Raw genomic sequence first — 25,902 nt, forward strand, 5'->3', positions numbered from 1 at the left:
ATTAGTTCCCCCAAGATGTACTCCTGCTATATAAACACTTAAATATAATTGTTTCATTATTTGTGAAATTAAGGGCAAAGTTTACTCCACCGCACCATACTTTGTTTGTTGGTTTATCAACAACAGACTTGTATAGTACAGATAAATCAATTTAATGATTAAAGAATTTACAAAGTCTTAGCACTTATAGTTAGTGCTTTTTCAGCTTTTTCGTTTCCGCAGCTGGTAGCTTCCATAATCTGGCAAAATTGAACTACAGCGGCCTCATGTAATTTTGATTTTTTGGCGGAGAATGTAGCACTTGACGCGTAGATTACGAAACTATTTTTTGGGCCGCAAATGATAATTTTTTTAATTAACTTAATTTTAAAAAAGTAGTAATTTTAGGGAATTAGTTACTTTTTTCTAAAAAATAGTCCGTCGTGTATTCGTCGACACCACTTTTTTGTGGCATCGTAATTAGTGAAATCGTATCAACTTAAATAGTAACTCCCCGTATTGGCGCCTGACGCACTTTGAGATTCCCCGTATTGGCGACTGACGGCGCCGCGCACTCACTTCGCTCAAGCGCTGTAGGCGTGTGGCGCCTCCCCAACCCCATACAAAAAAAAAGCGATGGGCCACCTAGAGGACAGTACCAAACCTTACGCATCAAGTATATACTTTTAATATCAACCTGAAATACGCGTTTGTGGCCCAAAAATACAAAACACCTAGAGAATGAACAAAACCTGTAATTGATTTTATAAAGTACGGGAATATCACTTTGTGGCCCAAAAATACAACACACCTAGAAAATGAACAAAACTGTAATTGATTTTATAAAGTAAGGGAATATCGGGAATATCACTTGGAAATTATTAGTCCACCGAAACTGCGGTGTCGGCGAACACACGACGGAAATAAGTACAACGAAACACGTGAAAATGCCCAAAAATGTGAAATTTTTAAAATTACATTAAAAAATTAAAAAATCATTTGCGGCCAAAATAATAAAATACCCACGGCATCTACGTGACAAGGTCTATCAGGCGCAACCAAAATTAATATAAAATTCAATGAAAATGAGAAATTTTTAAATTTAAAAAAATTAAATTAAAAAATTGAATAATCATTTGCGGCCAAAATAAAAAATACCCTCGGCATCTGCGTGACAAGGTCTATCAGGCGCAACCAAAATTAATATAATATTCGATGAGGCCGCTGTAGTGCACTGTCCCTATCTAGTGGTGTGATGGGGTCACTGGAGCCTGTGGGGGGCTCCATACCCGGCTCTCAAGGTCATGTGATCGGGGCGCTGGGTCACTGGAACCTCATGGGTGTTCCACACTCGTCATTCTGTGACCTACTAAAGAGGGTAGTTTACAGTGGAAGAGGAAGCCACTCTAGTCCTCAGCTGTGCAAGGGTGGGTCACGGGCAGCCCATGGTGTCGCCTTTTGTTGGGCCATGATGAGGGCGTTTGTTTGCTATATGAGAGGCAGTCAAGATGGCTGTCTCACTGGCCGAACGTTGTTTCACAAATCGCACTTTTGTCCGGGGCTTGTTGTTTAAGGTGGCCGCTGTAGTGCTTAAGGCGGAGCAGCGTGGTACAAATACATATACTTATGTAGTGCACTTCACCCAAAATGGTTTTCAAAAGTAGCTCAAAAATGGGGTTAATATCAACGGAAAATTGCTCACAATTGCCCAAAAGTTTCCCAACCATTGTGCCTATAAATTGACAAAATATATCCCAACCATTAGTTGCCTATAAATTGACAAAATGTATCCCAACCCAACCACTAGTTGCTTTTAAATTCGTTTTTAAAATTTTATTTTGGGAGTAGTCCTTGATTTAACAGCAATTTCATATTTAGAATGCAGTCTTGTAGACTAAGATTAGTACTATAAACTGCATTTGTTTTGACCTAGGCTTAGCCAACTAGCCCAAAATCTGGGCATTAATTTATCTTCATCGTGCTATAAGAGAGTGATTTCTACAAAAATTATATTATTAATTATTGTGTAATAATAGAAAAGTAAAATAATCGACTGACTTACTTTTAATTAATATTTGGTAATCAGATATGACGTGAAGCTCTCTAACTCGAACATTGCCCTAGGTTAAAAAAAATATCCCTAACTCCCCCAGTAAATGACGTTTTCGTGACGTGCCGGGACCCATCTCTAACAAGTTGGGCAAGCATAAAAAATTTATAGAAAGAACTATCGTCTTGGCAACTTTTAGGTAATTTAGGGGCAATTTTCAAAACTCTTTTTGTGTCACCCAGAGTAGTCCTTTTGCGTAGTTCTGTACCCTTATTTCATTTACACTTTTTTTGCTGAATATTCAGCCTGCAATATTTTAAATAGCAATTTTAAGGCGATTTTTCGGAAACAACAGTTGAGGTGATTTTTAGACCATTCATTTTCTTTTCTTTATAAAACTAGAAAACCTCAACAAATGTAGTTGTGTTTGGTTGGCTATTAGTTTCTCAATAGTTGACAAAATATTGTCAGTTGGTTGTGTGAAGTTTTTGTAAGGGGCTACACTATACCTATGGTAAAGTCAGTTATCAACACTCCCCCTACTTTGGCATAGTTAGTAAGTTAATTTATTACATAACAAACATAAGACCATAAGTCTATGTCTTTATTTATTTAAGTTAAGGGATCGAACACAATTGTCAAAATCAGTCTTGTTGAGGAGTTTTGTAAATATATCTGCACAATTACTTTTCGATGGTACATAGTTCAGGGTAAACAGTCCTTCTCTTAAGTGTTCACGGACTAAATGGAATTTGATATCGATGTGCTTGGACTTATTGGTTTTCTATATTGTTTCAGCTAAACATTCTTGCTGCTTGGTTATCGCAATAAATATCAGGTTTTTCAAATTCAAGATCAAAACTGTTCATTCCTTTTATGATCTGCATTAACCATATGATTTCTTTTGTTGCCTCTGACAAGGCAACATATTCCGCCTCCATTGTCGAAAGTGACACCGATTTCTGTTTAAGGGATCTCCAGAGGACAGAACACGAGCCCAATAAAAGAACATACCCACTTGTGGATTTTCTAGTGTCAGTATCTGAGCTCCAATCCCTATCGGTAATTTTATGTTTTTTCGGTTGATAGATAAGTCCATAGTCTTTCGTAGATAACACATAATCTGTTCCAGTGTACAATTCCCGGGTTGTTGTTGAACTGTGACAAAGCAGCTACGGTGAACATTATATCTGGTCTTGTTTTCTGTGCTAAGTATAATAGACATCCAACTAAAGCTTGGTAATCATGTATATTTACTTCACCCGCAACATTTGAGCAGTCTTTTTTAGTGAGTATAATGCTAGGGCTCATTGGAAGGCTGACTGACACATCTGCTAATATTTCAAACCTATCTGCGATTTTCATGATGTATTTCGTTTGTTGCAGTTTCATACTATCATCTAGTCATGTTTCGAAATCCACTCCCAATAGGTGTGTGTGTAATAGGTCCTAAACATTTGACTTCATACTGCATCGATAGCTTCCTTTTTATTTCTTCAAGTATTGCATTATTCTTCGCAAGGATTGGAATGTCATCAACATATACCATCAGTATGGCGGTACCAGGAATACAATAAACACAGTTTGTACCAACTTTAGACAATAGACGCCTGTGTCATGGGTTATATACCCAGGTATTTGGTTCATAAAAACGTATCTGTCCAATGTTCCATACAGATAGGCGTTTTTGACATCTAGATGTGTGTGCACCCATCCGAGATTGACTATAAACAATGCGATGAAGAATCTAATCAAGCTGAAGTTGACGACCAGTGAAAATGATTCATCATAATCCACGCCTTCCTTTTGATTGTAGCCTTGGGCAACAAGTCGCGCTCTGTAGCGGATTATTCGTTCTTCACTATCTCTTTTGAGGGCAAACACCCAACGGCATCCTACGATTTTCCTATCATTTGGTTTTACAACAGTCTCCATCACTTGTCTTTTCTGAAGAGTTTGTATTTCCTCATCCATTGCATCCTGCCATTGCTCTTTTTCAGGTGAGGTTATGGCCTCGTCATAGGTTTTGGGTATGCGAACATCGGAATAAAATGCTGTTATAGGGTTTGAGTTTTGTGGCAATACTGTTCGCATAGATTCGAGGTTTTTCTTTGAGAAGTCGAATAAGGCAATATCTTGTGATAAGTTATTATTTTTGAAATATGTCATAACTTCAGGCTTTGATCTTAACCGCTTGCCTTCTGGGTTACGGTAATAGATATCCACTCCCCCGGCTGTGGCACCTGTTTTTCTCATCACAACTTCATGACTACAGCCCTCCGGTAAAGTTTTCTCCACACTTATGATGTCTTCTACTTGCTGTTCATTTGGTATTGTCTTACTCTCTTCTGTTGTTTCTCCTACGATTATCTCCTCATTAGGACTCATTGGCCATTGGTACACTTCTGCGTCTGTTGTTTTTAGTGATTGGCTACCAAGCTGGCTCTCATCAAAGGAGACATGTTTTGTTTCATGAATAATATTTTCTTTGGGGAACCAGATCCTGTATCCTTTGGTTTTTAAGGCGTAACGAACTAGGATACCTTGCATAGCGCTTGGTTCCATCTTGTTTTGTCGTTTCTGCTTTGGAATATGAACGAATGCAAGACATCCAATTCGCTTTAAGTGTCTTGCGCTTGGTTTATAATCATACCACATCTCTAATGGTGTGGCGTTTTTGAGTTTGCTATGTTTCATTCGGTTTTGATACAGGCAGCTGTGGTGACATACTCGGCCCGCAATGTACTTGGCAATTTAGTATCTTGTAAGTACATCCTTACCATATCCATTAAGGTTTGGTTTAATATAAAATTCAATGAGGCCGCTGTAGTTCACTTCACCCGATTATTATGTTGCCTTGCAAGGAGTTTTGTGTCTAATTGTATTTTTTTTTATTTCTTAAAAGTACAAAATAAATTATAATTTAAGTCTTATTTTTTAGGCAAGCAAATGGAGATTCAGCAAAGTTTATGCTTATTAATACCAACTTGGATACTCCCGCATTTGTTTGCAACAAATTTACATTAGACTTAAATCTAACTCAAAAACTTGATCTTGAATCATCAAAATGTGAACCTTCACTTATACAGCTTCAGGTAAGATGCGTTGTCAATTTATAATAGTAAAATTTATAAGCATTCAGAAATTGTCCATAAATAAATATTGTTCTAAAAAATCAATTAAACTCAATTTTGACCCAGAGAAAAGTAAGGTTGCAACCAACTTTATCCCTGTGTATTGGTTACTCAGATACACTTTCCAGAATTAGAAAGTTTTCATGGTTTTGGAAAAAAAACTATTAATAACATGATTATTAATATGATTATAATATAATTCTTAATGATTATAGTATAATTCTTAATGATTATAATATAATTATTAATGATTATAATATAATTTTTAATGATTATAATATAATTTTTAATGATTATAATATAATTTTTAATGATTATAATATAATTTTTAATGATTATAATATAATTTTTAATGATTATAATATAATTATGAATGATTATAATATAATTATGAATGATTATAATATAATTATGAATGATTATAATATAATTATGAATGATTATAATATAATTATGAATGATTATAATATAATTATTAATGATTATAATATAATTATTAATGATTATGATTTAATTATTAATGATTATGATTTAATTATTAATGATTATGATTTAATTATTAATGATCATGATATAATTATTAATATGATTGTAATATAATTATTAATATGATTGTAATATGATTATAGTATAATTATTTGCAAGAGATGAAAATTGATAGAAAGTTATTTGGACTCTCGAAAACAGAGTGCAACTTGACAAACCAATATGATGCCCCAAGGTAGAATGAATCTGGGCTCTTCATTAATACATTTTTTATTGAAAGTATTATTACACCATTTTGTTGCCCATACTCAGTAGCACAGCAAGGTTAGTAGGGCCAAGAATCTATTTAATTGTGCTTAGGAATGGGTATTAATATGTTGGATTGTTTCTCTCAATCTCCCTCATGCTTGAGCAATAAGCTCCTTCCTGCAAAAAAAAAGAAAAATTATAAAATCAGCCCTTAATCTTATTGGTTCTCTAAAACTCATATCTTCTGGCATTATTTAAGCTCACACTGTTGACGTTTTTCCTAAGTATAAATAATTACTCTTGGTAGGGCAGGCCTCTTCTTTTTTCAGTCCAAAGTTTGCGTATTTCAAAAGTTTACTTCATTGGCACTGTACTATTGAATATTTAAATGTTTTCCTTGACTTTTCCTGTTTCTGCTGTCTATAACTTGTACTTTAAGAGTAATGTAGAAGGTAGGGAAAAGTTTTGGATGAAAGAAAATTCTGGGATAGGAGCTTTTTTTCTTCAAAACATACCCTTTTGTGGAATATGGGCAAGATGAGAAAAGAAAGAAATGTTATTGAGTTCAGTTATGGAAATGTGTCACCATCTATTTGTCATCTCAGCTGGAAGAAAATGGAAACTGAGCATGGTGGGAAATAATGGGTTTTAAAGGTCTTTGCTAGAGTTTTATCCTTCCTCATTTCCGCGCTAAACTATACCTGACTACTTCCTTTAAGTTTCTGTGTTGGGGTATAAAATGTGCAATACTAAAATTATCAAAATACTGTAATTAATATGAAATTTAAAAGACTTAATCTATTCTCTTTATCTTCGGAGTTTTATGGTGTTTGATTAATTCTTCCTCCTCCTTAATTCAACTAAAGTTTTCATCCAATTCTTCCAGTTGGTTTTTCAATATAGTTTTTCTATGTAATATTTAATTGTTAATTGATTTTAGCCAAGTTAGGTATAAAAATACTCTTAAAAGTTTTAAACTTATTAAAAGTCATAATTAAATTTCATAATAACTTAAGTATTTTATAAATTGTTTTAATAAAAATACTCAATTTCCCTTGTAAGACTGTTCATTTTGAACATAAATTTTCGTTATTACTACTTAAATTACTTGATTCCAAGATCAATTTTTGTAATACAGCAGCTCCCAAAACAAACTACAGCTACTGGAGCTCAATTTTCATGCATTTGGCCTGGTAGTGGATCATCAGTACCTTTAACTACAGTCATAAACTTCACGTTGAATGCATCATACATTGCTCAGCAAGTCAATATGCCAGTTTTAAGATTACTTCATCAGTTTGCGTCTATGTACCAAAATGTGGTAGAAACAAAGCTGGAACTTAAATCGAAGAGAGCAAGATCATTCAAAGTTAGTATGCTAATTTTGTATTTAAGTATTAAAAAATAATATGACTTTTAAATAGAATGCTGCAAAGGAAAATCTTAAAAAGAGCCCATCAGCGGGTACTGATAGTCAAGCGGAAAGTTGTTCAAGACCCCACTCCCCTCATGTTGCTCCTGCTGTAACGTCTGGTAAACCACTTGCTCCTGGTCGGCTGTCAATGAAATCTATTTCAGGAGGAGTAGCTAGTTTAACAGCTGGAATAACAAGAACTCACAGCTTGTCTCAAAAAATTAGGACCACCTGCAATCTAAAAGGTAGATATCTTTAAAATGTATTAACAATCTTCCAGTATACTTCTCATTTAAAGTAAATTTTCCGAATATTGACCGATTAATTTTCATAGCTGTTTTGTTTTAGCTCCTTCACTTGTTTTGCTAAATATTTTGGATTATTATGTTATTTTAAAGAAGCAATTAAATAATTAGTAATGAATTGGTTTGGCAGTTTAACTTCAAAAGGTCTACGTATATGAAATTATATAATATTGACAATCGTATATAGAAGTGTTTTGGTTTTTTAGCAGTGTTAATTATAAAATGTGCTCACACTACTTTTACCAACATGACTAATATAATCTCACCAATATTTCAATGCAGTTTATTTTATATTTTTAATATCTTTAAATTTGTATATTTAATTTTTGTGCTGAGGAAGTAATGATTTACAGTTTTTCCTAGCTGGAACCTAAAATAATTTTGAACTAATTTTGTTGTAGGCTATACAAATTTACAAGAAGCGTTATCTTCCAAATCTGATCGACCATACAGCCCTTTAAGCTTGGCTCTTAGTGACGTCGTGGCTATTGACATTGCAGATTCACAAAGACGGCAGAACACAGACCTAGTGGATCTTCCTGAGACTTCTGAATTAAGAGCTGATGAGATAGATACTGGGGGTATTCAAAATGAGGAAAAAGATGCTGCAGTTTTAAAAGATTTTCATCCTCATTGCTGGAAAACTATGTATCATTTGTTGAAACTGTATGAATTTCGTCCAGAAACCAAGACTGTTATAAATAGGTATTTTACTATGACAATAGGTTTATCTTTGTATTATTGGTGCAAATGAAGTAATTATAATCTTTTTTTAGGTTTGAATTTAAACCATTAGATGTCTCTGAGAGCTATAAAGGAAATGGAAAGTATGAACAGTTGAAAGATCCTGGAAGTGACTCAGTAGATGGTTTTTCTCCACTTAAACCTCATGATGCGTTTTCAAAAATTAATCATCCAGCTCATCGACAACCTCTTATAAGTCTGTCTAAAGGGCAGCTACGTGATATTAGTAAAAGTAATTTAATATTGACAGTATTTTATTTTAGAATTTTCAATAGTTAGTTTATTGCTATACATTCGTGCCACCATTCTTTAGGTGTGTTCGTTCAAGAAAGAGTTCCATTGATTGCATTTGGAGTAATTAAAGCCAGACGTGTTAAACTTCTTGCTACATTAAGTGGTTTGAAACTAGAAACCGAATTGAATGGACTTAATTCAAGTCTTACAGTGAAAGAAAGGACTAGAGGTCCAAACAGAAGGTGGAGTGAGTCTTCATTAACAGGCCAATTGGGTCAAAGTGTTGTGTCTGTGCTTGAAGGTGTACCTCCTAATCAAGGGTAAGTATTCCCATTTAAATATTCTTATCACTAATCTTTTCTGTAATTTGGTGGATTAATTTTGTAAAACATAAAATAGTAATTATATTTTGCTAAAGCTAATGACTTTTCTTTTGGCCCTACAAATAATCTTAAAATAGCGATCCTGCGTTTACCACGACCCCGACCCGGTAAGTCGGGGATCCCCGGTTTTCAGTTGTTCAATTTTTGAGTCGGTTGTTTTGTTGAGTTGTATTTGAGATAAATAAATAGATTAAATGTATAACTATAACTTATTCATTAATATATTATGTAAGGTAATATAAGACGTTTAGTAATAAACGCCGCCGCCGCCGATAAATTTGAACGTGCCGATCGCGCCGCCGCCGATACAAAGAACGGCGCGCCGCTGTTTCTTTTTTTTCTTTTTACACTTTTTTTGGTATATTAAGCTTGGTTTTCATTTACGCGAAAATAACTACATTTGAACACGACGTCGAACGTCAAATTTTGTTTTTCGGATTTGGGTTGACGCAGAGTAATAGAATTTTCACTTAGCGTCAATAGATTCCAGCATTGCTATCTTGGCTATATTGAGAGTCACTAATATAAACAAGGCTTATCCACATTTTAATTATCTTTAAATTTAAATGTTTCTTGGTTTATCGATATGTTTTCGAAAATTGCATTCTAATAATCAGTGGCGGACTGGGTTTAATTTTTTTGGTTGCGGAGGGTCCCAGCCTTAATAACTATACGGTACCATGTTTACGGGGCCCACTTCATGAACGGCCCATGGGATCCACGCCATCGGGCAGGTTACCTCTATGGCCAATCCGAGACTGATAATATTTTTTTAATTTGATATACTGCATTTTAGACGTCCAATACGTTTATAAAATCACATCATGATACCTTAAATTATATTTAAATGAAAAAAAAAACATATCAAAATAGCAATATGTATGTTCACCATGCGATGATAACCTTCGGGAGCAAAAATGATATTATTTGGAATTCGGATTTATTTCTGATTGGAAGGCTCATAGCGTCAGTGGCGTAGCAAGAATTTCGTCAAAGGGGGTCCAAGAATGTTAATATTAAGAGGGGTGTCGAGAAGGGGGTGTCAATTTAGTATAGTCAAGCTAGGCCCAGGGTGTTGACATTGAACCCTCCTTGTCTACGCCACTGCAGAGCGTTATCGCGGAGCACGACCTAAAAAATAAAAAGCCAATATTGAGCTTTCATCCGAATTTCGACCCGGCATAACTGCGAATAATTTTGATGTCGTTTGACGTCAGGCCAGTGGCCTACCTCGGAAGGACCGTGGACTAATTAATGTACTTCGCACATTAAAACATAAAAACAAACGTTTTACAAATTGAGCCAGTCCCACGTGTTTTTCAGCAGCTGAGCTACATTTGTATTTTCCCTCCCCTCACCCCTTTTCCTTCTTCCCCGGTTATCATTAGTTAGTTAGTTCCTATCTCCGCCGCCAGAGCGTACATTTAACAATCGCCGGGAACGGGGCGTCCCTTTGCGAAGTACATTAATTGGTATTTGCCCTTGCCCTTTTTTAAACTGTCGCTACAAGAAATAGCTCTAAAATTTATACAAACGCCGGCGTACGCCGCCGCCGCCGGTCATTTTGGTCACGCCGATGACGCCGCCACCGTAGGCCTAAACGCCGGCGTAAGCCGCCGCCGGCGGTATATTTTGGGTCAAACGCCGCCGCCGATCCATAGCAGATCGGCGCAGGCCTCTACTGTGGACATAGGTTGTGAACAAGCCCAATGATTAAAGCCTGGGATGCTATTGTATTGCGATAGTGCAACTACATTGAATAAAATGTCCGGTAGTGTTCTTTGCGCGATGAACAGCAGTGAGCCAATTAATTCTTTATACGGCTATAATTTCATACGTTCCTTTTCCTCTTCACCCTTTGGACTATCAGTTTTTGAAAGAATTTCATTATTATGTATTGGAACTTTTATTTTAAATTTCTCTCGCATTCGTGGAATTATTGAATGTACGGTTTCTGGTTCATGATCTTCAAACTGCCGTCTGTAAACTGAAATTCCACGTCCAGTAATTTGAATATTGGTCCCAGATTCTTTATATGATATTTTGTAATTAATAGTTCATAAATTACACATAGAATACTGTCAGTTTTGGCTAGAACTATTAAATCGTTGATATAAACCAATATAATTACTTTGTTTAGGGTAAAATAAATACAATTTATTCCTATCCTAATTCTCTGAATGTTTGATCCACCTCCAAATAGCACTGTCTACCACGCTGTGGTAAACCATAAAGTGCTTTCTTTAATTTCAGACAGAATTAATTCTTGAGAATCTGCCGTTTCATAACCGGTTACTCGTTTCATGAAAACTGAATCGTACAAATCGCCAAACAAATATGCATTTTTTATATCCATGTGCTTGTGGGTCCACCCAAGAGTGACCACAAATATTGCTAAAAATCATCGTATTAATGAAAAACTGACAACAGGAAAGTAACTTTGCTCATAACTCAGTCATTCAACCTGATTATATCCCTCTGCCACTAGTTGGGCCTGATATCCTATGATATCACCAATACTATTGTGCTTGAGAGCATATAACCATCGACAACCAACTATTTGTCCATTCAGTTACGTCTGTGCCTCAGTGTCGCCATTTCATCATTCATAGCTGCTTACCATTGTGAACCTTGTGGGCTGTTGACAGCCTCTTTATAACTCTTTGGTATTTGAATATCTGTACAATATGCTTGAAACACATCATCAACATCTTGTGTAGTTATACACATAGCTGCCAAGTTCTTTTTCGAGAAATCAAACAAATTTGGATCTAGAGGTAAAGTGTTCTTCATAAACAGAAGGTTGCTTGGGGTCAGACCATTAAAGTGTCCCTTACCGGAAGGCCGCCTCTGGTGACAACACCTAGACTATTAATTTTGGTGAGAGATATTAAAGGGTTTTGAACCCCCTAACCCCGCCCCCCCCTTATATACGTCCTTGTACATGAGATTCTTTCCCATTCCTGGGGCATAAATAGTGTTCTTTAACAAGTAATTCTTTGGTTCATCTTACATCTGAACCCAGATATCTCCATGACCTTCTACTCTTGACTTTCCTTAACCAACAATTGCCTCCATTGCTAAGGGCGGGAGCGTGACCAACCAATCGCTCCTATTACCAAAATTACCTTGATCCTATTTGATCAAGTATCCAATCTTCGGTCAATGTACATTGCTGAGGCATAGTACGCGCCTCTTCCTGCGTGTATTGGTCTTTCTCGGGATTTCTCCTATAAATGCAGACATACTCTCTCCAGTTTGATATTTAAGTGTGTGAAATTCTTCCAACAACATTCTTGCTCGTGATTTTGGCTCATATACGCAAGAGAAAATAGGCGAGAGTGGTGACGATAAGGAATTCACCAAGCAGGGAGGATACCACCACAGGATTCGTCAGCATAGCTGTGATCCAAAGACACAGTGTCATTAATGCCAAAGCGCTTAGCAGCCTTCATGATGACTGCGCTGGACACCTTATCAAAAGTGCCCTCAATATCAAGGAAAACTGGTAACGCTATTCCCATAATGTTGATAGTCCTTCAATGCAGTTGGTAATGCCATGAAGGGCAGTCTCAGTAGATTTGCCTTTTTGGTAGGCATACTGAGCCATCGACAGAGGTATATGAGAAATAACCTCCCCCTAATTTATATTTCTCCAAAATCTTTAGAAAAAATGAAGTCAAACTGATCAATTGGCCTAAAGGCCTTAGCCTCGAGATAGTTAGATTTCCCTGGCTTCGGAATAAAGATTACCCTGGAAAGTTTCCAGGTGCATGACAATTTTTTTTGCCACCGCCCAATCTTGGTACGTGCAATCCTAATGGGAAGGGGGCCAGAATCAGTACTGTTCGTAATTCTGGAGTCAGGAAAGTGTACATCTAACATATGAGTTAGTCTCCTTACCCGACGAAGAATGACTGCCATCTTTCAGCTGAATAGTGTCAAGATGTTTAGTCTTATCGTTGGCCATAATTTTCAATTACTTTGCCGTACTGGGAATATCAGAGATATTCTCACAGAAATTGATCCACGAGTCCCTCTTGGCCTTATGGTATGCAGTGAGGGTGTGCTTGTAGGCAACCCAAGTCACCTGACATCTTAGCTTTGTTAAAAAGCCTCCTAGATTCTTTGCGAAGTCTGCCTATCTCACCAAGGAACTAGTCTTCGCTGGTTGGTAGACTTCACCGGACAGTTGCGGTGGTAGGAGTCGATAATGGCATGTTGCATGCGATCAACAGCCAAATCAAAATCCAGCACCGATGACAGCCTAGGCTTATCATCCTTCAGATGAAAATTTAAATTACCCCTTAAACCAGGCCAATTGGTTCGCCTGGGATTGCGAAGTTCGGTATAAACCTGAACCACTTTCATCCTGATTTTATAACAAATGTGTCTGTGATCCGACAGTGATGGTTCACTGGACAAATGCCAGTCATTAATTAGAGCTGCGACATTTTCTGTGCACAGCGTGAGATCAATGACCTCACTTCTGTTACGAGTAACAAAAGTTGTTTGTTCTTATTAAGAATATGAAGTTTCGTACTAACCACGTATTCCATTAGCTTATCACCACGATCGTTGCAGTTACTGCTGCCCCATATAACATGGTGAGCGTTTGCATCACAACCTATAATGAGTTTCTTTCCTGACCGCTCACAGTGGTTGACCAGATTGGTCACCTCCTGTGATATTGGGGGCAGAGCATCATCGTAAGGAAAGTAAGCAGATGCCAGCGTTAGTTCATCATTCCCATCAGCGGTAGGGGAAATGATTTTAACCTCGGCAGTGTCCCTAGAGAGATAGATTAAGAGCGGAAGGGCATGCATGTCCTTTCGTACCAATACACAAGCTCTAGGTGAAACGGAATTATAGTCATAATAGACATTACCTGCACTATTAAGACCAAGGATTTTACCCTTGGCAATCCAAGGCTCCTGAATAAGAGCAACATCAATTTGCTCCTTAGCAAGCCTTCGACAAAGTACAGAGGCTGCCTTGCATTGATGAAGATTTATCTGCACCACCTTAATGCTCATGGCGATGGGCCTAGATTGGAGGTTGACCGGTGTCACCCCCACTCCCCTGTGGTGGGTGTGGAGACCACACCACTCTCGCTGGTAAGGTTAGTACCACCAGTCAGAAACAAAACAAAACGGCCAACTATGTGAAGTACCATATGATAATATTTAACATACTCCCCTACTTCACATACACAAGCAAATTTTACATTCTGGAAACATTTTAGTCCAAATACTTTGTTAATCTTCACAAAACTACAGTTGGTTAAGCTTTGGTGAAAATATGGGCTAAATTATATTTGGAACGTTCAAAACATATTGTGAAAAGTCCTTCCTTACACTTTTCATGAAGGAATTTTACACGTAAATCCAAGTATCTAGTTCATGCATTATCAATATGATTTTTAATGCATAGAATGGCGGCTTGATTGTCCATCTTCAATATAATACGTCCTGGAACATGTGGAATTACTGGTTTACACTCTTCTAAGATGCGTTGCAGTACAATAATGGCTTTTGTTGCTTCAGTAGCTGCAATAAGTTCTGATTCCATGGTTGATAATGCTGTCAGGGTCTGTTTAGCTGATCGCCATGTGATAGGGTTTGAACCGCACATTATTATACAACCAGAGGTTGATTTTCTTGATTCGGGATCAGATGCAAACGATGCGTCATTGTAAACGTTAATTTCCAGATTGCTCGTACGTTCCAGCTTTAGACATTTCTCTTTCGTTGTAACCACATAATTCCAGAGGTGTATCAACTTCTCCCAAATATTCATATCATACTTTGTACAATACTGTGCTAAAGTATTTACTGCATATAAAATATCTGGACGAGTATGGCGGGCAATATACAAAAGGCTTCCTATTAAATTGCGAAAAGGAACTTGCAGTGGATGTTCTTCTGTCTTCACTGGAGTATCAATTATGCTTCGATATCTCATGGGTTCATAACACCGTCGAAAAAGAATATCTTTAAATTGATGGTTCTTTAAGCTTTCAATATATCTTGTTTGTGACATCATTATACCATCTTGATTGGTTTGAATGTCAATTCCTAGAAAAGTCTTTATCTCCCCTAAATCTTGTAAATCGAATTTAGATGACAAAAGTTGCATTCAGACATGAGGGATTCGTTTTTGGTTAGGATAATTATATCATCGACGTACACAAGTAGTATGCACTCCCAACTGTAACGGTACACACATTGACAAGACATGAGGTTTGAAAAACCTAGAGTTTTTAATTCCTCGTCCAATTTATCATACCAACATCGACCTGCTTGATGTAAGCCATAAAGGCTTTTATGTAATTGCCACACATATTTGTCGTTGCTCTTGTAACCCTTTGGAATCTCCATATATGTTGTTTCTTCTAAGTCTCCGTAAAGATAAGCACATGTAATATCCACATGTTTGTGTGACCAACGTAATAGAACCAAAAGGAGAAATAAAAATAAATGGATGAATGTGAAATCTACTACGGGTGCATAACTCTCTTGATAATCGGTTCCTTTGCTTTGCGTGAACCCTTGAGCTACAATTCGTGCTCTATGTCGTAATATAGTTCCTTTAGCATTACGTTTACGTACGTATACCCATCGACTACCGAGTACTTTGTGATTCTTTCCTCTTTTCACTTGTTTGAAAACGTTCCTTTCTCTGAGCGTGGTTATTTCGTTGTCCATCGCTAAATCCCAATCAGAAACATCTTCAGCCTTCAGCGCTTCTTCAAACGTTCTAGGGTCATCAACGTTTGCAAAACAGAAGTTTAAATCGTTAAAAAAACCAACGACGTTAGTGTCAACATTTTCTTCTGTTGGAGGTTCTTTCAACGCTAAATCGCAGATCCCTGAGTAGTGATTGTTCTTCGAAAAATCTATTAAATCTGGTTTAATTACTATTCCTTTTTCTGAACAGAACTCAATTACTTCATGGCTGCTTCTACAATCTTTATGCTCCACGTATTTGTAATAAATGTCAAAAGTACCAGCTGTCTTTCCTGATTGTCGTTGTCTGACTTTTTGAATACAAACAGTTTGGGTAGGTGCTATTTCTCTTTTGTCTTCAGCATCTGGTTGGTGTTTTACTGTTGTGTCAGCTGCTATCTTTGTTACCTCCTCCGATTGTTTTGATACTTTTTCTGGGAATGGAATAGGAACCGGTCTACGGCTTGATCGTTATCTTCATTCGTGATAGGCAAGTGGACATGGTTTCATTCGTCCTTCATCAACTCTTTTTCATAGTGCATTGTTTCATTGAATTTTACTGTAAGATCTATCTATATTGAATTGGCAAGACAGTTTGTTATTTATAAATCTCTATTTAATTATAGTTAAATCTAATATACAAAAATAGGTATGGTCTCTACTGACCTTAAAAACACAAAAAGAGAAAGTGAAAGTAAAAACAAAAAAAGTATAAGCAGACGACAGATAAATATAGTTTCAGTTTAGAACAGGGCTAGACATAAGTACTTTTCCTATGCAAAGTAATAACTATTTCTAACAAACTCCCCCTTACTTTGACATAGGTAAAATTAATATACAAATATACATATATATCAACTTATTCCCCCTTTTTTTTTTTTTATTTTGTTAACTTTAACATCATACAAAATTCACTATGTTTTCTCTTAGGAAGAATTTTAGTAAAAATATCTGCCATATTTTCATTGGTATTTACATAACTAAGTTTGAATAAGTTGTTGTCAATACACTCTCGTACATAGTGATATTTCATCTGAATATGCCGCGATCTATTATTTTCTATCTTATTTTCAGAAAATTGTATTGCCGCTTGGTTATCACAATAAACAATCGGCTGTCCAAAAGTTTCTTCTAATTTGGCTAATTCTAACAGTTCTTTAACAATACTAGTTAACCATGCAATCTCTTTTGATGATTCTGCTAAGGCAATGTACTCAGATTCCATTGATGATAGGGCAATGTTCTGCTGTTTCACACTTCTCCAGCTTATTGGACTGTCACAGATATTAATCACAAAACCGCTAGTAGATTTTCTATCGTCTAAATCCGATCCCCATGATGCATCGGTAAACACACTGAGATCAACTTTGCTGAATCCATGATAATGAAGACCGTAATGGCTGGTCTGACACACGTACTCCAACACTTGTAATAAGTAATTCCAATGTTTCTGACCAGGATTTGACGAATAACGTGCTAAACTTGCTACTACAAATGCTATATCTGGTCTAGTACGCTGCGATAAATACAATAAACTACCAATGAGTTGTCTGTATGGGTAATTATTATTCGGTTCTGGTGTACAGTCTCTATTTGACAATGATATCCCAACGGGTAATGGTGTCTCCCTTTTCTTCTCAGTTTTGATCTTGAATGTTTCCTGTAATTTCTTCACGTAGCTATTTTGATGAATATATACTTGTCCTTTTGAGGGAAATTCAAATTCAATCCCCAAAAAGTAACTTAATTCTCCTAAATCAGTCATTTCGAATGTTGCTTGTAGTTGTGTCTTTAATTTCTTCATAACGTGTGTATTTGATGCAAGTACAATTATGTCATCAACATACACTATCAATAGTCCAGTCAATCCAAATCTGTAGATACAGTTGCATCCAAAAAGTCTTTTATATCCAAGCTGAAGTAACTGATTATCTAATTCAGAATACCACTGCTTTCCACTCTGCTTTAATCCGTAAAGAGCCTTCTTTAGCTTCCACACATAATCTTCTTTTCCCTTTTGAATATATCCAGCTGGCTGTCTTAAATAAAGTTCTTCTTCTAATGATCCATATAAATATGCACACTTCACGTCCATGTGGGAGTGTAGCCATCCGAGACATGCAATAAATATCATTATACATGCTCTGATCAGGGTAAAATTTACGACTGGAGAATAAGTCTGATTAAAGTCTCTTTCAGGAACTTGAGAAAAACCTTGGGCAACTAGTCTGGCTTTGTATCTATTGATTTCTCCGTTAGAATTCTTCTTAAGATCGTACACCCATTTTGCTCCAATTATCTTCTTATTAATTGGTTTTGGAACAATCTCAAACACTTCTCTATCTTGAATGATATTAATCTCTGTTGTCATGGCTTCTTGCCATTTTTCACTATTTGGACTTCCAATTGCTTCGTCGTATGTTGAAGGTATTACTACACATCGGGCTTCAACATTTCCAGTAGATTTGAAAGTAAATTCTTTGGGGTTGTATTGTTCTCCTCTATCTGCTAAGTATCGCTTCATTTCAGGTTCTGATCTGATTTTCTGATTTGTAATGTTATCATAGTGATAAACGTCAATTCGATCACCCTTTTTTCTGAGTATTTCTTCTCGTCTCCAACGGGGTATTATGGGTTGTGGAGGTGGTGGCTCTGGTTGTGCTCCTACTTCATCTCCTTCATCAGTATTCTCATCGTCCGATGAGTTGTCCGACTCTTGCGATTTATCATCATCTGACGATTCGTCTTCATTATCTTCTGACCATATTTGCTTCACTGGCTCATATGTTTCTTCTCTGGTTTCTTTAAGTATTTTAATACCTAACTTGCTCTCGTCGAAAGAAACATGTTTGGTTTCTAGAACTTTTCCTTCTGCTGGAAACCATATGCGATATCCTTTAGTATTCATAGCATAGCCTACCATGATACCAATCTTCGCTCTCTTCTCAAATTTATTACGGTGAGGTTGTGGTACAAATGCGTAAGCTACGCATCCATATCGCTTAAGATGTCGTAATGAAGGTGACGTGTTTCTCCATCTCCCTTCTGGTGTGATATTTGGTAGTTTCGAATGAGGTAATCTGTTTGATAAATACACTACTGTATATAATACTTCTCCCCACATATAATGCGGTAGTCTTGCATCTTCAAGCATTGCTCTAATTCCTTCTAATACTGTTCGATTATATCGCTCTGCAATGCCGTTCATTTGAGGACTATATGTGTTCGTCCTTTGACACACAACTCCGTCCTTTTTACAACCTTCCTTGAAATAATTTGCACAGTATTCTAAGCCATTATCTGTGCGTATTTTCTTGAGTTTCAAACCAGTTTGTCTTTCTGACATAGCCTTATATTCTTTATATTTATCATATGCTTCGCTTTTATTCTTCATAATATAAACTATTGCCTTTCTAGTATAATCGTCTATGAAACTGATAAAATATCGTGACCCACCTTGAGATATAACAGGTGAAGGTCCCCAAACGTCACTGTGGACAAGTTCTAATGGTTGTTTTGTAGATATATCAGGTATAGATTTTGAGGCGGCCTTTGTTGCTTTTGCTACTTTACATGGTATGCAGTGGTCAATTTCTCCTTTAAATTCTGGTAATCCGTGAGCCATATCTTTTCTCTGCAATTCCTTCATCCGTTTGATTGAAGGATGTCCTAATCTTTGGTGCCATCTTGCTGTATCAATTGTTAGACTCGTGTTACATCCACCCTTCACTGAGAGTTCCTTCCTGGGTTCTTCTCTACTTGGAATGTATGCATCAACAACATAAAGATTGTTTCCGGTTAAGGTGGAAGATAAAACCAACGTCTTGTTCACACCGTATACTTTAATCGAGCCATTAACTATTATAATCTTACATCCTTTATTATCAAATCTTCTGGCTGATAATAAATTTCTATTATACTGCGGAACATAGAATACATCTGTCAAATGAATGAGATTATCTCCATAAGGTGTTTTTACCACCATATTTACGACCCCAGTTCCAAAAGCTTTTGCTTCACCTTGAGCAATATCAATGGGTACTTCTATTTCCTGATATTCAACGAACCAGTCTCTTCTATGACAAAAATGGTGTGTAGCACCACAATCAAAAATCCAAGAATCTTTATCCGATGTTGAAATCATTGTAGTAGCTAAATATGCATTTCCATATGAATTTCCATTATCCCAATCGCTGCTACTGCTTGCATAACTGTTTCTAGTTTGATTAGCTGACCTTTGATTGCTCGGATAATTTGATCTATTTCCTTTCTGATTTACAGTGCGGCCTCCAGTTTGAATATTTGCATGACAATTTCTTGCTATATGACCAGTTTTTCCACATCTATAGCATTCAAAACTTTGACTAGTATTCTGATTCCCTTGATAGCCTTTGAAATTTCCACGCTTTTGTTGTGCACCTCTATTTTTCTGTTGATTATTCTGATTGGGTTGAATGGACATAAGTCCAGTCTTCATATCTGTTCTTTCTTCCTCTTGGTGTACTAGTTTCTGTCTTTCATATTCGGCTATAAGGAGGTTTTTGACTTTATCTGGAGTAAACTCTTCATCATTTAGTTGATAAGCTCTTTGAATCGTGTTCTCATATTGGGCGGGTAATTTACAAATCATCTGGTATGCTATTTCGTCTGGAGCTAAAATACGTCCTGCTAATTCCAATTGTTCCGCTGCAGCACTGATTCTCCCAAGATATCCTGACATGCTTTCAGGTACATTATATTTCAGACTCAGAAAATTCAATCGTAATGAAGCTATTCGTGCTCGTGACTTTGGTTCATAAAGGTCTTTAAGTGCGTTCCATACTTCTACGGCTGTTTCATATTGTGATACTAAATTCTTATGCTGGTCATCTACTGCCAGAGCTAATTTTGATAGAGCTTTTTGTTTTCTGGTTTCATATCTCTCTTTTACTTTAGAATCTGCTTCTTCATTTGGTTCTTCATCTGTTTCATCTATGATCCCCCATAGCCCAAAATCTAGCAGAGCCATTTTCATATTAAACTTCCAGTTTACATAATTCTCATCATTTAATTTATTAAATGAAAATGATGTTCCAAGGGATGTCAAGGAATTATTCTGTTTTTCCATTTTTAACTTTAATCTGTTTTGTTCATTTCCATTCTGCACTTTCACTAAGCTAAGCCTAACTCAAACACTGCCAATTCACAAATAAATCTTTTCTATTTTATTTATTCCATATTAACCACGCTCTGCTACCAATTGTAAGATCTATCTATATTGAATTGGCAAGACAGTTTGTTATTTATAAATCTCTATTTAATTATAGTTAAATCTAATATACAAAAATAGGTATGGTCTCTACTGACCTTAAAAACACAAAAAGAGAAAGTGAAAGTAAAAACAAAAAAAGTATAAGCAGACGACAGATAAATATAGTTTCAGTTTAGAACAGGGCTAGACATAAGTACTTTTCCTATGCAAAGTAATAACTATTTCTAACATTTACGTTGTCACATTCCACAATTTTGTCTGTTTCGGGGTTCCAACAACAATAACCTCGTGTGTTCAAGGCGTAGCCCACTAGGATACCTTTCTTAGATGTATCAGAGAATTTATTCCAACTAATCTCTTTCGGTACGAAGTAATGTGCAATACTACCCACTCTTCTTAGGTGCTTTACAGATGGTGTCCAGCCAAAACGCATTTCAAAAGGTGTTTGTTGTCTAATTTCTTTTGAGGCATACGATTCTTTAAATAGTTAAATGTATATAGCATTTCGACCCAAAACCGAGGAGACAGTTGACTATCCTTTAGCATAGCTCTTATGGAATTTAAAGCTGTTCTATTGTATCTCTCTGCTGTTCCGTTTTGTTGGGGTGTATATACATTCGTGCGTTGGTGTGCAATACCCATTGAATTAAGGAAATCTTGCATTTTATTACTGCAGTATTCCATACCATTATCGCTTTGAATATCATTATAGTGTCGCCTTTATCATTTAGAACTGTCAATGTCTGATCACCACCCCTCCACTTGTGTCCTGCCTTATCACTCTGAAATCCGCTAATGAGATTTCGTCGGCCATTTGGAGCAAAACCTACATTCTTCAATAATAAGATCCGTGTCTTATCTTGTATCTGATGTTTGATTACTACATTGCCTATCCCTGTTACGGTAAACGTGTCATGATAGGAATTCATTGTTAACGTAGCGATAGATTTCAAATTTGTGAACCATTTCATATCGTTACACAGATGTGCCCCTGCTCCAGAGTCCCAAATCCATTCATCTGTCCGCGGTCCATATTCATCGGGCTTTGATACTGTAGCAACATCATAACTTGGTCTGTCTCGAGTATTGGTATTTCTCTTTGTTTGCTATAGCTCTTCTTTGGTTTTCTACATCTTCTAGCGAGATGTCCAGGTATACCGCAATTGTAACATGTTCTAGTTTCTCTTCGGATTTGTGACTGTGGTGTCGAAGTTGTCATTACATCTAGCCTTGATTCGTTTACATCGTCCTTTAATCTCAAACGATCCGCTTCAGAAATAATAGCATGTTTTACTTTTGCTGATGTAAAATCCGCATCCTCCCATTGATATACATTTAATACGACACCATTGAATTCCAGCAGCAAATCCTGCCTATTGATAGCGTTGACCAACTCACCATCCATTAGAAAAATCCAACGAACGGCAGCCAGTTCCTCGGATTTGCACAGCACCTTCCAACAGCTGGTGCTCAGCGCACCGTTGAAGGTTTGAAGACGCCTGAGAAGAACTTTAGGGTCCTTCGTCCAGACGTCCCTTGTTCGGAGAGTGACCTTAAAAGGTTTCGGAAGGTCACTGGCCTTTGTTACCAAAAGCCTTGTTCCCTGGAGAACCTGTTCATTGCGGTCGAACTCCTGACGGAACCGTTTACCTGTGAAGTCATCCTTGCACAGGTAGACCAGGGCACCACCTTTCAGCTAAAATTGCAGGAATTGAGAAAGAGGGTTACCCAAGGGTATCCCGTCTTTCCTCTCCAGAACTCCACGCTGGATGGTTCCCATTTCTGCCTCGGTTAAGCAGTTTGAGGGAAAGCGTTCTTTTATGATGGTCATCCACATCGAACCCACAGCTTCACTGAAGGTCAGTGGCTTAGACTTTTTGGCAGCCGGTTGTTGAGAGCTTGGAGAGTCTTGATCTGACTCCCTTGTTCTCTTGTTTGAAGAGGAGTTACCCTCTGTAGAGTCTTCTGCCAACCTCCTGAGTGTCTTTCGACGCTTGTTCCTCTTGCGAGTACGAGCATTGGAAGCACTTACCTTGCTTCCCTCCGTCGGAGTAGACCAGTGTTTCCGATGCTGGGTACTGCCGGAGGCAGACCCTAGCAACATGGGCTCGGTTTCTTCCAAGACAGACCCACGACCTGAACTTGTTGAAGGGAGGGTAGTATCCTGAGATACACCCTTCCCCTGGCTAGAGCCGGGTGCTGTCAAAGACAGACCCTTGCCCGATGGTTTTTTATTTTGGTTTTTGGAATTCATAAAAGATCCCACGAGTAAAGAGGAAAGTAAAAGGTCACCGCCCTTAATCCTCTCCGGGCCGAAGCCTAAAATACAATGGGGTGTCGCCTGGTGCCCCGAGGGGATCGTTCACGATACCGTATTTTCGCTTCCCCGGTACCACTCAGCCCTCAGCACGATACCTTACACCTTGGCTTAAGGAAGAAGCAGAGCCCTAGTTGGCCAGCATGAAGGGTTGCCCCTCCACCTGTTACTTCCGTCCACCGCGAAGAGTTACAAGGTTGCAGTTGCTACTTAATGTATTCCAAATTTCTACAGCTATTGCTGCTCCATTTATAACACTGTGTTGATCTTCACTTACACATGAGCAAAGGCGGCATTGGTTCTGGATTCCCTTAGTTTATATATCTGTTTAATCTCTTCTGATGTGTCTGTGGTAGGTGCAGTTTCCTTTCCTAGGACTTTATCCCATAATCCGTTATCTCGTAGCACCCTCTCCATACTGAATTTCCATGACTTGTAGTTTTCTGAGTTTCACTTCTCCATATACCCTGCCATGTTGCCTTGTCGTGTCTTGCCCTACTTTTCTGGCCTTGCCTCGCTACACTATCATATACTTGTTGATCCCCAGCAGAGATGAGATTGCTGAGTTGTATTTGAGATAAATAAATAGATTCACTGTAACTTATTTAGTAATATATTATATAAGGTAATATAAGATTTTTAGTAAAACATTTCATGGTAGAGTGAGAGAACTAGATTAGTCAACCTCATTTCATTCACACCAAAAGCAGACAACATAATATTATCTCCGAAATTCCCAGTATGGCCAAGTTAATGAAAATTATGGCCAACGATAAGACTAAACATCTTGACACGATTAAGTTGAAAGATTGCAGTCATTCTTCGTCGGGTAAGGAGACTCTAACTCATATGTTAGATATACACTTTCCTGACTTCAGAATTACGAACAGTACTGATTCTGACCCCCTTCCTATTAGGATTGCACTTACCAAAAAGGAGGATTGGGCGGTGGAAAATAAAATTGTAACGCACTCCAGGCTTATTTGGGCAATAAAGTCTTTTAAGCCCTATAAGTCTCTGGGGCCGGATGGGATAATTCCCATTCTGTTGCAGGAGGGCATTGATATTAAATGCTAAATGTTAAGTAGAATCTATAGGGCTTGTATTGCCCTTGGATATATTCCTAGCACCTGGAAACTTTCTAGGGTGATCTTTATTCCGAAGCCAGGGAAATCTAACTATCTTGAGGCTAAGGCCTTTAGGCCAATCAGATTGGAGACAACTATATTAGTGGGGAGGTTATTTCTCATATACCTTTCTGGCCAGCTCAGTATGCCTACCAAAAAGGCAAATCTACTGAGACTGCCCTTCATGGCATAACTAATAATAATCATAATAATAATAATCAGCTAGGCTAATACCCAAGGCACCACCCTAGGCCTAAGTCATCAAGCGACTTTTGAAGCCATTAATTAAGGTGGCCGGGTTACAATGCGTAGGAGGGTGGTGGCAAGCCCTGCATGCCACGCGATCGAGCCAACAGCTCCCTACACTAACTATTACCGTTAACCTCGACAAGTTTTTATGGAAGGGGAAACCGAAGAACTCGGGGGAAAACCCCTTTAACCAGTGGGGACAGAACTTGCAAACTCAACGCAGAAGGAGTTGTTGAAAGGGCTATTAACTTTAAGGAAATAGCATTAGCAGTGTTCCTTGATATTGAGGGCGCTTTTGATAAGGTGTCCAGTCATCATGAAGGCTGCAAAGCGCTTTGGCATTAATGACACTGTGTCTTTGGCTAGACCGGGATGGGTGCCGATATCGCCATCGTCTTTACGGGAAAGAAACACCTTTGGCGATTTAGTAAGAAGGGCTCTTGCATCAGTGGAAAACTGGTGCAGGGAAGTTGGTCTTACGGTTATTCCTAATAAAACGGTTCTTGTTTCTTTTACTCGTAAAAGGTTGCAAAACTCTTTTAATGATATCTCCTTGTTCAGGATTATATTGAGCGAAAGCACGGAGGTGAAGTACCTTGGTGTTATTCTTGACAACAAACTAATTAACAATCTCGGCTTCTTTGAAAGCTTTGGTGTTTATGCTAGTGTTTTTCAGGCGGAAATTGCCGCTATCTGCTTCTGTGTTGACTTTTGTCTTAAAAAGAAGCTTCATGGCAAGGTTATCCAAATTTATTTGGATAGTCAAGCAGCCCTCACGGCTCTCAACCATAGCTGTTTGAATCTCCTCTCGGAGCTAGGCACCAACAATAAAGTTCAGTTCTATTCGGTTCCTGGCTATCGGGGGTACTATGGTAATGAGAGGGCCGATATCTTAGCCAAGAAGGGGGCAGAGGCTGGGTTCTTTGGTCCGGAACCTGCCGTTACTATCCCCTCTAGCATAGTTCGCGGCCTTATCTCTAACTCCATGACTGACCGTCAACTCAAGCTTTGGCTTGAGATGGATGGCCAAAGGCAGGCTAAAGAGTTTATCTCGGGCACCTCTAGGCAGAGAGCTAAGGAGCTGCTCTTGCTTTCCAAATCTAATATCAGGTTGGTCTTTGGCCTACTAACAGGTCATTCTCTCCTTAACAGACATCTTTACCTGATTGGAATCAGTGATGGTCCAATTTGTAATTGGTGTCAGGCTGAGGAGGAAACCGCCTCTCATGTGCTTTGTAGGTGTGATTACTAC

At 37.6% G+C, this 25,902-nt stretch overlaps 1 protein-coding gene across 6 annotated transcripts in view; it reads left to right on the plus strand.

Annotated features, from left to right (window-relative positions):
• tweek (transmembrane protein KIAA1109 homolog tweek) overlaps nucleotides 1-25,902 on the plus strand; it is a 150,496-nt gene that overhangs the window by 95,432 nt on the left and 29,162 nt on the right. For 4 of the 6 annotated variants that reach the window (XM_090174006.1, XM_090174009.1, XM_090174008.1 and 1 more), the window contains exons 39-44: nucleotides 4,971-5,124; nucleotides 7,037-7,267; nucleotides 7,323-7,557; nucleotides 8,019-8,322; nucleotides 8,394-8,593; nucleotides 8,675-8,915. In XM_090174006.1, coding sequence (XP_090030132.1) covers nucleotides 4,971-5,124; nucleotides 7,037-7,267; nucleotides 7,323-7,557; nucleotides 8,019-8,322; nucleotides 8,394-8,593; nucleotides 8,675-8,915 — 1,365 coding nt within the window. The remainder of the gene's footprint in view (nucleotides 1-4,970; nucleotides 5,125-7,036; nucleotides 7,268-7,322; nucleotides 7,558-8,018; nucleotides 8,323-8,393; nucleotides 8,594-8,674; nucleotides 8,916-25,902) is intronic. The other 2 variants (XM_090174010.1, XM_090174007.1) reach the window with 2 other exon arrangements.

Source organism: Leiobunum rupestre, chromosome 4 (genome assembly GCF_980474605.1).
Source record: "Leiobunum rupestre chromosome 4, qqLeiRupe1.1.hap1, whole genome shotgun sequence".
Taxonomy (NCBI): domain Eukaryota; kingdom Metazoa; phylum Arthropoda; class Arachnida; order Opiliones; family Sclerosomatidae; genus Leiobunum; species Leiobunum rupestre.